Source organism: Tachypleus tridentatus, chromosome 1 (genome assembly GCF_004210375.1).
Source record: "Tachypleus tridentatus isolate NWPU-2018 chromosome 1, ASM421037v1, whole genome shotgun sequence".
Classification (NCBI taxonomy): domain Eukaryota; kingdom Metazoa; phylum Arthropoda; class Merostomata; order Xiphosura; family Limulidae; genus Tachypleus; species Tachypleus tridentatus.
Window position 1 is genome coordinate 136,142,114 of NC_134825.1, and position 14,343 is coordinate 136,156,456.

Sequence of the window (14,343 nt, forward strand, 5' to 3'; positions counted from 1 at the left end):
AACTTGGAAATGCAGTGACATTGTAGCATTTCACTAACTTCAACATATGATGCCCATCAAGACAACTCATTATGCCAAGCTAAAACTGTTGCCTCCATACCAATATACATTCTTTATAAAATATTCATTTTTATTGTTCAGAACAAGAGGGGAAACAAGTAATACAACTTTTTGTTGGAAAAAATATGGATGATGTAGGAATAAAAAGTATAGAAACAAGTTAAGATACATACACAAAACCATACAAAAATCACTAAATGAGTTGCCATTGAGTCAACATTACAAGCTTGAGGGAATTAACCAGTGTAGACTTTATAGCATTATTCAGTTTAAATACTTCTATATAAACCTGAATTCAACATTTAGTTGTATATAAAATTTTCTTGGAAAGATTTGGTCTCAGTTTTGAACACCAAGATCTCAACTACAAGACTACTATTTAGTATGTAATGATTTTTGTATGGTTGTGTATTCATCCTCACCTTCTTTTTGTATTTTTTAACATTGGCATCTCAAAATCACAATTATTTTTAACCAAACATTTTTATTACTTATTTATAATGTAACCTTATCACTGATGATATATATATATATATATATGGATGTAGTTTAAAGGAGTCTTTGTTACCTCTTTCATTAACACACTAACATACATATACTGTGCCTTTCATATAACATATGACGTTTCTTGCTAAAATTACTAAAATCTTAGTAACATTCCTTATGCACATAATATGATCAAATTAAAAGAAGACATTTGTATGTAACTAATATATATCCAATTTACTTTTTCATGTGTATCAGCTGCTTCTTCAAATTCAAATTTTCTGATGATATCCTCTCAGCCTGAGATACTTGTTTAGTCAACACTTTCAATTGAGACTTTAATGCTGTCTTCTGGGCTTCTGACTCAAGATACTTATCCTTTTCACACTCAGCTTTAGCTTCAGCTTTGCGCACATATTCTTGAATATCTTTAACCTTCTGATCTGCTTTCCATAGTTCCATCTCTTTTGCCTTTAAAGAAACTTTTACAGATTCTAATTCATTTTTCAAGGCATCAAGGGATTGATTCTCAAGATCTTCAGAAATGTTGAAAAACAAACGAAGAATTTTTTTATGGGTAACATGTGTTCGGCAAGATGGACAGGTTCTAGACTCTTCAAGCCACTGTAGGAAGCAAATTTCATGGAATGTATGCCCACAAGGAGATGCAATTACACTGTTTGTACCATCAAACAAATCAGAGCAGATTGTGCAGAGTACTTTCATGCTTTCTAACTGTCCTTCTTATCTGTATAAAAAAATAGTAAATACCACAATAAACATAGAATATTAGGTACGGTACAGGGGACAATGAACAGAACTGTAATTTGCATTTAATTTGGTCACAAATTAATTAAACCATCACATGGTATATCAGATCCAATAAAACAAAAATACAGGAAATAGGATTTAAAACTAAAAAACAAATTATAGTAACTTATCCTTATTAATTACTTGTCCAAAACACTAAAAATATGACTGAAAATTTCTATTCAATAAATAATTGTACTACCAAACAGGCTGTAAAATCAATGAATTTTTCTTAATTATGTTCAATACAAAAATTGTAAGATAGCTTAAAACTTACTTAAGCTGCAATAAATGTCTTGCTCTTAAACTGAAAACAGTTGTTATTAAAAATCCAGAAATCTAGTCTCTATTTAATCTTTTCACCATAATTAACAATTCATGAAAAAAGTAGCATCTTACCATCTCTTATCTATATCATATTAATACATGACTGTTCTCAATAAAACAACAAAGACCATTACATATCAGCCAAGTGGAGTCACAGTGAAAAGCTGCACAGAGAACAAAAGTTAACATTTTTCTTAACTCGAAAATGTGTTTCTAACAATAGTTATTTCCTCTCATTCTGCAGCTATAGCACAGCTTCTAGGGTTTCTTCTTTTGCCCATCTAAGCATTGGTCAGGTTTTTTTCACACTTACTCCAATCTTTTATACTCCACTTAACTGCCCTTGATGATATTTGTCTCGTGACACTTTCTTATGTCAATGTGCCCTCAATCCTGGTACTGTATATAAGCATCTCATTCTGATAATGCCACTTTTCACAAACTACTTAATCCTCTGTCTCTAACACTAACTCATAGTTGCAAGAAAGATCAAGAGAATGTGAAAGGAGGCAAGTATTTTTGGAAATGCATTTAAAAAAAAATGTTAACTTCCAAAAACATACTTACCTGTTCTCACACTTCAGCTACAAGTTACAGGGACTAAAGAGGGCATTATCCATATAAAAAGTATCTGAATAAATCATGGATGTGTCAATAGAAAATTTACACCTCAGTGAAAGAACTGCACTACATCCAGAACAGATATACTCTTCACCTGGAAATTAATTTATGTATTCTGTGTAGAAGTTTACACGATATATTGTCACCAATAGACAGGCCTCAACCAGATAGTTGAAGTTCCACTGCTCGGGGTTGTAATTACAGAGTCTTGGTGGCTAAGGAATTGAACTACAATATATGTACACCAAGCTAATAGACTAATGACGAGAAGTTAAGCAACACTGATATAGACAAACCTTCTCTTCAACCTGAAAAATTTCACAAGACAACACCCCACATTCAGAATGACAGAATCCTGTTTGCCATATTCAACCTAATGAAACAGAACTCATCTCATCTGGAATTAATACTCATCCTCACTCCCACAACTGCAATCATGGGAAAGATGTGGAACAAAGTGTGCTTAATCAAGAGCCTAGGATAGGAATACTTTGCATTCAGAATTATGAGGAAACAATGGATCCTCTTCCATGAGCAATATACTTAATTAACATTGATTAAAAAGAAGAGCCATTCTCAACCCAACCAAATAGATGAGTATCAAATTTAAACTGGCATTATGAGTTGGCTTATGTTTCTTCTACTGACATCCAAGTTAAGACATCCATGAACCCAAGTGGGAGGGCCCCAACTTCACCCTCTTCTCCAAAACTGGAGGAAAACACTCAAATACTCTGGAGGAAAAGCCTCTGTCCACTACCTAGTAAGTGAAAACTGGGTGTAGTAAAGACTCTCCCTAGCTCCATTAGTAGAATCTGGAGATGCACATTATGATACCCTTAGAAACAGTACAATAAGTGAACCAAGTTACCTAAATTTGTAAAAGAAAACCAAACTCATTTTATTCAAACTAATGATTGGCAGGGATGGCAGAATTGCTTTATGCTTTATTCATAATAGTCTATGAGTGACAGTCCAGAATAGAACAGTAATAAAAACATGGTCAGCCTCTTGATGGGCTCATAGAACACTTTTACAGAGCCTATTCCAACTTAGATAAATTATACTGAATTAGTGGTTACTCGTGTGAAAAATGGTTGATGAAAGCACACTTGCCTGGGACTCTCACCACAGAATGTAATCCTGTGAAAACAAGATAAAAAGACCATGAAAGATAAAACAGAGGCAAGCATAAAATGAAAAAAACTCACCCCTTTGTTTAATTTACCAAAAGTGGTTAACATAGCTAGAATGGGTAACTGAAAACCCTCAAATGAAGATAGTGGGAGATCATGCAAATAATGTGAGAAAAATTACTGAGGTAGGTCCACATACCAATTCACACAATGTCCTTCAGCACACAATTAAACCAGGCCACTAAGGGCATAGAAATATTATCAATCTGATCAGACCTATCTTGCAGAAAATTCCTTGCCTTCAAATTGAACCCAGAATAATCAATATTAATCACTTTTGTATCTATATACTAGGGGTATATCCTACAAAACTTAATAATTCCAAAAACTAAAAAGTCATATGTAAAAGCATTAGCAAAGGCAACAAGACCCTCACTGGACATAACAAACAAGTAAAATTTGGTCAGTTATGAAAGTGAGAAAAAGCAATCTATGAATCAAAAAAATTTATACTCTGCCCTTACTGTCAATGTCTTAAAGATGAAGAACCAGTCTGAAGATGTAGGTAAAATGATAAAGCATCTTATGCATAATCAGTGCAAACCATTTCAACTGGCAATATCTGTAGACTAGCAGAAACAACAGATGAACTTTCATGGAAAGGTAACACATGGTACATAAGACTGAGTTCACAAACAGGTGCTGAGAAAGGGCATGTAATGTTACCATAATATACTAATTATGTCAATGGAATAGTTGTTTGAAATAAAAAACCAAAGCAAGTTGAGGATGCTGGAAAGTAATGTAAACTCAATTTTTTCTTAAGTAGTGAGTAGTTGTCAACATGGCTACCTTCTACAGAGTGATTGTGGAGAATGCAAAACCCTTGCCAAAGTGCTTGGTTAAAAACTGAGGTAGGGTTGATATTTCTGATTAAAATGGGTACATCATTGTTAACAGAAGCACCATTTATATTGATTATTGTCCATCATGGAACTAAGCAAAAACTAAGATAAATACATGGCAACCTTATAAATTAAACCCTGATGCCAAGCAAAGGGCTGCATAGCCTCCATGCCTGAAGCTTGAACTTCTAGATAGCCAGATGTATAATGTCAGATCATGGCTGCCTCTACAGAGAAGATCAAAGAGGAAGTGTAAGATATGGGCACTCCTGAAGGTACTGTTAGAGCATAAATCAAGATTTAGCTGCCAATCTGATGTCATTGGCAGCACCCAACAATGAGCTGGCATGAAAGCCTAGAGTTGTAATCTCATGCTGTCCTGGCTGAATGCATCTATTCTCAAAGCCAAAAGGTGAGGTACTGATGATCAAATTATGAGTAATTGGGTGTTCCAATAAATAGCTAAACCACTAACAATTAGTTTTTTTTCAAAATGAGAGCCAATCCAACAAAAAAGCCTCATAATGAAGCATGTGTTATGTCTCAAGAATCTGTCTGGGTCAAGATAATTAATCTGCTACTGAAATCATCACCCATGGAATATGTCATGTTAGTAAGGTGATATGATATGAATGAACCCTAGAAGATCCAAGACTCAAAAACAAAGAGCCCTGGGCCAAGTGCCCTCTTGACAGGAATTGAAAGTTACCAGAGTGAAAGCCTGACAATTTCCCCCTTGATAAGCCTAGAACATGAAACACTGCCTTTTGAAGAGCAAGAAGGTCCAAAACATTGTGTAGGGAAAACTCATTGTCCATGTATAGATCCTGAAATCCCAGATCACTGAGAAATGAACCCCATCCCTGAAGCTAGTCATTCATGAAGAGATGAATCTCTGGATAAAGTGGAAGCAGAAGAATGCATATCTTGGTATATTTCCAATCTAACCACTGCTCAAGATTGAATAGAATGATCTAGAATAAGAAACTAGGGAATACTGTGAATTGCTTGCATAAAGACTACTGAAGGAATCTCTTGTTTGCTGATCCTAAATGAATGAGGGATTTGAATGATGCCCACATTCTCAAAAGTAAAAGAACTATTTTTGCAGTGAGAGTAAAAGAGCTAAGGCTCAGACTTCCTGTTCCATAGCATGTAACCAGATAGGAGCTGTCTGATCTTGACTGAGATATGTAATAAAAAAACTACATGGACTGGCAACATTGTACTGAAATAAGAACATGTCTCAGATCTGATAATTAAACCTGCCTTGGTTGGTTCTCAAAGTAGAATCCAGGTGTGACATTTTGACAATTGACAAGATGGTTCCAGCAGTAACCAGTCATCCATGAAATGGTGAGTGCAAAAAGCTTGGAAATGGAAGCAATGAGAAAAAAGTTGCACAATTTGGCAAAACCCATAAGGCACCAATGATAGTCTGAAGCTACGAATCCTGAACTGCAGTACCTGATTCTTGTGCACAAAAATACTGATAGTGAGCAAGAAGGAGTGGATACCATCAAACTTGGACACCTACAATTCTAGCAAAAAATGCCAACTCAGAGTGAAAAATAAGTCATTTGTTAACCTTGAAGAAATTAGGAATTCACATAAGCAAGAAAGATTGACAGCTGGACACCAGTTCATGGACTCATGAAACTGATGGGAATACAACCCTGGAAGAACTGGTATGATTTTCTCCTTGCCCCAGATAAAAAAAATAATAATCAGATAGCTCGAGAATGAAGTTTTGAAATCTAAGGAAAGGTGGGAAGTAGAAACACTACAGATTGGGTAGATAATGGTGGTCAAGATGTAAACTGAATAACTAATCCTGACTCAAGGAATTGTATTGTCTATAGATCTGTGATTAAGGTTTACCACACATCCAAGAATTCTCTACATTGAGGCCCCACAGATTCCAAAGGTATACACTAGTCACCAATGCCATTAGCAGCAGAATCTTTTGATATAGACAGAATCTATTCTGGGTACCAACAGACCAAGAAGCTTATGTCAGGCCCCTCAAATAAGGGCAGAACCCCTGTATGAGTTGAGGAAAGTCGAGTTGCCAACAACAAGAGGGGTGAATGTAGAAGCTTACAATCAAGCCAGTGTGCATACTAACAATGGTCTTCAACAAATACAGAAAATCTTGGTGAAGAACAGAAATGTACAAAGATCAATATAGTAAAAGAGTGAGGGAACTGCAATACATCCAGGGGGTCACGGTAGCCATATTCCACATTGGTGATAAAGGCAATTGGATTGCAATATTATATAGATATGCCTTTGACTGTATTCCATCCTGTAACCAAAGAGTGATGCAAGCCAAACCATCAGAATCACAATGAGGGAATAAGCAACACTGTAGACAACAAACTTTATCCAACACTTGAAGTCCAAAAGCAACACCCCAGGCTCAAAGTGAATGAATCATGTGTGCCATACTCAAACAAAGAAAAATAACTCATGCAGTCTAAAATTAGGAACATTCATCCTCTCTCCCCAACTAAATGAACAAAGAGTATTCTGTTTTTAGCTGGAATTATGGAGAGATCGTGGAACCTGTGATCAACCAAGGACAAAGAATGGGACCATTTCACATTCAGTATTATGAGGAGATTGTGGTCATCTTTCTATGAAAAATAATACATACATACATATATGTAAACACACACAAAACTGACACTGATCAACAAGAAGGGCCATACACCCCCAACTGGATACCTTCATGTGAAATCTGAATTATAGTTATAGATATGATTGGTCTACATACAGATTTATTTGCATTCCAAGAAACCTCAGAAGTTAAACCTTTATATCATGAAAGGATTGCATAATTTCCAAGCATGAAGATTGAGTTTCCAAACATCTGGGTGGAGAATGTATGATCAAGGTTGTCTCAACAGAGACTGCCAATATAGAAGAGGTACAGGTGAACATTCCTGGACCCAATGTAGAACCCATATTTTAGCTGGCCAATATGGTACTTCCAACAGTATCCAACAGAGAGTAGAATGAGCACATTTACTGCCAGTACTTGAGAATGAGGTAACATGACATACTAAACAGCTGATAAAAACAGAATGAGTCCAGTTGAAAAGATCCAAGGCACAAAAAATATCTCAAAAATGTGTGCCTCCTTGAGTTTGATTGATTGATTTAGTGTTTTATGGCACAAAGCAGCGAGGCTATCTGCGCCAGACATTCGGTAAAAATGTAAAAAAATAAATAAATAAATAAATGTAGTAACAGACATAAATGGAACTGAAGGTAAAACAAAAAAGTATAAAACCAATGTTGACACCTAGTCTACAATGTTAAGATAAAAGGTAGAGTATAAGAAGTTGTAAGGTATTTACTCTAGCAAAAAGGTAATGATCATAACCCGCCAGGAAGATTAACAGGTAAGTTCAAGAACCACCGTCAATCACCTGAAGTTGGCCTTTCCAGTCCTGGTTCTGGGTTATGTGTCATAGCAGCTATTATCAAAATGTAAAAGAAAGTAAAAGTTTTAAAAGACACTCCGCAAAATCGTAATAATGAGTAGCCAAATGTCCAGTAAAAGGATAAAGTCAAGTAAATAGAGTAAAATTTGTAGAAGTAATTGAAGATAAAAGCAAAACGGCAATTAAGACAGAAAATGGCGTAAAAACCAATGTTGACATCCAGTCAACAAAGTTGTAAAGAACTACCTGTAGCAGAATGGTAATGATCGTAACCTGCCAGGAAGACTAACAAGTAAGTATAAAAACCACCGTCAGTCACCTGAAGTTGGTCTTTCCAGTCCTGGTTCGGGTTATGAGTCAATATGGCCAGTACTAAAAAGTTAATTAGTAAAGTGTGAAATGACATGCAGTAAAAGTATAATAACAACTGCCAGGATGACTAACGAGTAGTTCAAACGGATAGTTCAAACAGGAGCGTTAGTCACCTGAAGTTGGCCTTTCCAGTCCTGGTGTCGAGTTATTTAATGTTCTGGCTATTGTCCAATGTCAAATTGAATGAGAGATTAAAACTGTAAAAAAGGAACCACAATTAAAAAGGTGTAATAAATAAACATGCAACACTTAAATGAGATTAAAAAGGTTAATGGCCATTAAAAAATTAAAAACATTATCAAGGTGGACAGAGTCACCATCACCAATAACTCTGTCCAATGTTACAGATTGACCCTGGGAAAAAATATGTTTAAAATATTGCCGTCGTTGAGAATTGTAACGATGGCAAGAAAGTAAAATGTGGCTGATAGTGATTTGAGTGTTACACAAATTACACATTGGTGCATCAGTTCCAGATAAAAGAAAATGATGAGTTAAAAAACTGTGACCAATGCGTAGCCTAGTGAGAACAACTTCCTCCTTCCGAACTTTACGGAAGCTAGATGGCCAAAGTCCAACTTTGGGTTTGATTTGAAAATGTTTGTTGTCACGTTGCTCACTCCAAGTGGACTGCCAGCTGGCACGGAGCCGACCCTTGAAGATAACACCATAGTCCATGCACGGAATAGGCATAGGAGTGATGGTGCTGAAGCAGACATATTTAGCTGCCATGTCTGCAAGCTCGTTCCGCGAATACCAACATGGCCTGGTATCCAGAAAAACTGGATTGAAGTAGCTGCTAATGAGAAACGGGCCAGTCGGTTACGAATATCAGCGAGAATAGGATGTGAGCCAATGTGTAGCGATTCCAAGGCAAGTATAGAACTAAGCAAATCAGTATAAATAGTGCAGTTGGAGTACTGCTCAGCTGCAATATGATCCAGGGCAAGAGATATGGCATACAGTTCAGCAGTGAACACAGAAGCTGTAGAAGGGATTCTGCGTGCAACTACTGATCCATAGCAAACCATAGCAGAGCCCACTGAATTACCTGATTTGGAACCATCTGTATAAATAGGAACTGAATGATTGTTTGAAAGATATTCATTGAATAAAAGACGTACTTCCAATCTGGAGTATCTGCCTTTTTAGGTGACTGAAAGAAAGGTCACATTTGGGGGCTGTAATAAGCCATGGTGGGATGGGCCGACCTGTGGAACATGCAATGTTATCCAAAGACAGACCCAATTCATCCAATTGCTTCCGGATGCGAAGGCCAAACGGAGCAATGACAGATCGCCTGTTCTGAAAAGTACTGCCCACCGAGGAAGGAAAACACATTTCCAGGTGGGATGCTTTGGTAAGGAAATGAAGTTTCAAGTATATTGTAAAGATAGTTGCAAACGGCGAAGGTGTAGAGAAGGTTCATGAGATTCAATGTATATACTTTGAACTGGAGAGGTGCGGAAAGCCCCAGTGCAGAGTCAAGTCCTTGGTGATGAACGGGGTCCAGCATCTTTAAGGCTGAGGGTCTGGCAGAGCCATAGACCATTGATCCATAATCGAAGTTTCGATCTAATAAGAGCACGATATACCTTTAACATTGAACAGCGATCTGCCCCCAACTGGTAGAAGAGAGAACACGGAGGATGTTCAGTGCTCTTGTGCATTTGACCCGAAGCTGCTTTAAGTGTGGTATAAAGGTCAGTTTACGATCAAAGATAAGCCCCAAGAACTTGGTCTCCGGGACAACTGGCAGCAAAACTCCACCGATATGAAGTTCAGGATCAGGGTGAATACCCTGTCGACGCAAAAGTGCATGCACACAGTTTTGGAGAGAGAGAAATTAAAGCCGTTCGCCATAGTCCACTTCCATTACAATTGAGGGCGGTTTGTAGTTGCCGCTCAATATATCTCATGTTTGACGACTGACATGAGATGTGAAAGTCGTCGACATACAGCCCATTCGCAACAGTGAGAGGGAGTTGTTCAGTGATGGCATTTATCTTTATACTGAAGAGTGTAACACTCAATACACATCTTTGAGGGACTCCAAGTTCCTGTACAAAAGAACGGAAAGTGTCGAACCCACACGAACCCGAATCTCCTGTCCATTAAAAAATTTTAATAAACATGGGTAGATGGCCACGTAACCCATATGTATGGAGGTCTCGCATAAAACGCCATACCTCCATGTTGTGTCGTAAGCCTTCTCTATGTCAAAGAATATTGATACAAGATGTTGGCGGTTGAGAAAGGCTTCTCTGATAGATGTTTCAAGACGAATTAGGTGGTCTGTGGTGGAGTGCTGTCGACGGAACCCACACTGTGTGGGCGAGAGGAGGTTGTTTGATTCAAGGAACCAAACAAGACGAGCATTAACCATCCTTTCTAATGTCTTACAGAGACAGCTCGTCAAAGCAATTGGACGGTAGTTTGAAGGAATCTTGGGATCTTTCCCTGGCTTAGAGAAAGGTAAAATAATAGCCTGGCGCCAAGCATCAGGAAAAACATTCTTCTGCCAGATCCGGTTGAAAACAATCAGAAGGACATTAAGAGAAGCAGGAGATAAATGGTGCAGCATGTCATAATGAATATCATCAGGTCCAACAGACGTACTGGCAGACCGATGAAGGGCCATTTTTAGTTCCACCAGGGTAAAAGGACGATTATAGTCAAAGAAACAGTTAGTTCGAAAGGAAAGAGGTGATCGCCCGCCCGAGTCTTGATAGCCAGGAAGGTGGAGGAACAAGCAGAAGTGCTAGATACCGGCAAAAGCTTTCACCTAGAGTGTTAGCGATGTTCAACATAAGTCACCTCCTGACCATCAGAGAGTAAGATCGAGGGGGGATAGAATTGTAGTGTCCATTAACCTTCGAATCCTGTCCCATATGATCTTGGAACTGGTGGTAGAAGATATACTGGTTGTGAACTTAATCCAAGATTCCTTCTGGCTGTGACGTCTTACCCACCTAGCATGTGCACGGCCCGTTGGAAAGCAACCCGGTTTGAAAGTGTGGGATATCTACGAAAAGTATCCCAGGCCTGCTTTTGAGCCTTCCGTGCTAAGTGGCAAGCAGGATTCCACCACGGACGAGGATATCGTGGAAAACGTGTCGAGGTTTTAGGAATACACTGAGCAGCTGCATGTGTAATACAGTCAGTTACCGCTGCTACACAGTCGTCTATTGATGGCTGATTTACGATGGTAGGATCAAGTTCTGCGAGAGCAGTGAAAGTGGACCAGTCTGCCTGATCCAGCTTCCACCGGGCACGCTGGTAGGGTGGCATCGACCACGGCCAGTCTCTCTATAAGGATTGGAAAATGATCACTGCCTAGTGGATTACTGTCAACCCTCCATGAAAAATGGGAAAATAATGAAGGGGAGCAAACTGAGAGATCAATAGCGGCAAAGGACTGACTAGGTGCATGAAAGTAAGTGGAAGAACCAGTATTGAAAAGAGAAAGATTGTGATCAGAGAGCATCCGCTCTACAGATCGGCCCTCCCATCAATAATAGCACTTCCCAGAGGGATGATGTCCATTAAAATCCCTAGGATTAGAAACGGAGATGGCAATTGTTCAACGAGAGCATCCAGATCTGATTGATCATATGTCTTTCCAGGGACAGGTACAGAGAACAAACAGTGATGGTATGACCCAAGGAAATACGGATGGCTACAGCCTCCAAGGGTGTGTTGAGTGACAAAGACAGGGTGGGCACGCGGTTGATCAACCAACAGTGCCACCCTCCATGTACTCGACCATCACACAACCTGTCATTTCTGTACAGAGAAAACTGCCGAATGGAGACAGTATCAGCAGTTTTGAGAAATGTTTCTGTAAAGAAAGACAAACAGGATGGTAGGAAGCAATCAGCGCTTTGATATCATCCAGATTAGAACGTAAACCTCGACAGTTCCATTGTATCAAGGTGGCCATTTTAAGAACGGGTAGGTGAAGTGGCTGGAGAACCCTTCGGTTTACGACCACGCCTTTTTTTCTTTACTGTCTTTAGTTGGAGGAGGTCTATCAACCTCCATGGATCCTGCTCTGTGTCGGGTGGGCAGGTTTTTGTTATTGGAAGGGGAATCTAGTGACTGAGGACGCGAACCAATAATTGTGTTGTCTCTTATGGTGGGAGAAAAAGATGTATCAGAAGAAATGCCTGTATTTGAAACTGAAGGACGTGGATCTTGAGGTGTGTTGGAAGGTATGGGAGGGACAGAGATAGGTGTGGTAGTTGATTCATCAACCTTTTAACCACGGAGGTCAAAAGGCTTTTCATTTGTTTTGAAAACGATTCTTGGAGGCACAGAGAGATCTGTCTGCACTCCCACTGTAGTTGTGGAATGAAGTGCAGCAGCATATGTCCGAGATGGAGTTGTGGACAGCAATTTCCGAGCCTCAGGATAACTAATGTTATGTGTTGTTTTCAAATGCTGCACCTCTTTTCCTCCAACCATTTTGGGCAAGAATGAAAGTATGAGGGTGAGAACCATTGCAGTTTACGCAATGTGGGTTCATGTCACAGTCATAGGCATCGTGGTCCTTGCCTCCACAACGAGCACATGTCAGGGAACCACGACAAGATGTCTTTGAGTGGCCGAATCTCTGACATTGGAAACATCGAAGAGGGTTTGGTATGTATGGTCGAACCCTGCAAATGAGATAACCTGCCTTGATGGTGGCAGGTGCACGTGGTGAAGTAAATGTTAAAACGAGGGTATTTGTTGGCAGTGTAATTCCATCTTTGCGAGTGGAGATGCGCCTCACTGCAGAAACTCCTTGAGTGGAGAGACCAGCGAGAATCTCTGACTGAACGCTCTTCAAATCCCTTTCAACAATAACTCCTCGTGAAGAATTCAAGGCAGCATGGGGTGTAACCTCAATAGGTATATCCCCAATTGCCTTTGATTTCAACAGGAGTTCACTGTGTTGGGATGTGGATGTTTCAACTAATATGTCACCAGATCGAAGTTTCTTTACTGATTTTGAGAGCCAGCAAGTCCCTCTAGTCCCTTTTGAATAAAAAAAGGGGACATTTGCCCTAAAGGTTTTTCCGAAAGAGAATGTAATATAAGAAAATGAGGTACATGTGTTACTGATGTTGAAGATTGCTGTTCTGAGTATTCAAGACGTGGTCGCTACCCATTGACTGTTTTTTACAATTTTATTTAAATTTTTTGAGGATCCATAGGAAAAGGAAAAATTTCGGTACCCACTGACCCCACCCACCATGGAGCCCTACAAGGGGACGACTACAAAGTCACGCAAGGACAATGCAGCAACGCCAGGGTTTCAGTGAGCACTATACCCAAACACCAGCATCAGGCACAATGTCCACAACACCCGTTGAGAACTTCCAACACTGGTACTTGGTTGACTCTAGCCCAAGTGGACCAGCCGATTGACCCAAGGGGCCACCCAAAGGCCGCCCGTCTACAGGAATTTGAGGCCAAAGTGGTGTGTTAGGGTTGGACCCCTCAACCACCAGGATCTTCTCCTCCCCTTCACGGGTCGCCACGCACGGCAAACACGTGGGTGGATGTTTAGATCCCAGAGAAGGTAACCAGATAGAACAGAACCTTCCCTGGGAGGTCCCCTCACCACGTACAGGAATCCACACCGAGGGGCCTCCTTGAGAAGAAATCTGAGATACCATCATGGAATTATCAAAATATATCATAACATTTTTTTTTTTCCCATCAAAAGAGACAGACCTTGAACTATTGCCCAGTACACTTAAAGGAGTTTGAGAATGTTGATAATGGAAAGTCAACTTATTTTCCACCCAAGCAACTGGAACTCCTGACCCTGAAGATAAGCTCTTCATCCTTGAATAGATGCATCTGTGAACAGATGGCTCTTGAGATCTGATAATAGAATGAGTACCACAATAGTAGTGTTGTTATGATCCAAACACCATACACAATCAATAATGTCGTTCCTGACTAATGACACAGGATGATCCAAAGGATCAGAATGCATGATCCATTGGTCATGCAATGACCACTGAAGGGTTCTCATACATACTTGTCCCAAAACAAATAGTGGCTTGAAGAATGTTCATATTCCCCAAAAGAGAGAGAACCATCTGTGCAATAGGACAAAGAAACATAAACAAAATCCTAATGGCTCTTTCCACAGCTCGAAGCCTGATAGGGGTTGGT

General features: G+C 39.4%; 1 protein-coding gene across 7 annotated transcripts in view; it reads right to left on the reverse strand.

Moving 5' to 3' along the window:
* The window catches only part of nopo (TRAF interacting protein no poles), a 48,629-nt gene that overhangs the window by 30,648 nt on the left and 3,638 nt on the right, over positions 1 to 14,343 (reverse strand). For all 7 annotated transcript variants that reach the window (XM_076453748.1, XM_076453731.1, XM_076453761.1 and 4 more), the window contains one exon: positions 788 to 1,294. In XM_076453748.1, the coding sequence (XP_076309863.1) occupies positions 788 to 1,272 (485 nt within the window). In that variant the 5' untranslated portion in view covers positions 1,273 to 1,294. The remainder of the gene's footprint in view (positions 1 to 787; positions 1,295 to 14,343) is intronic.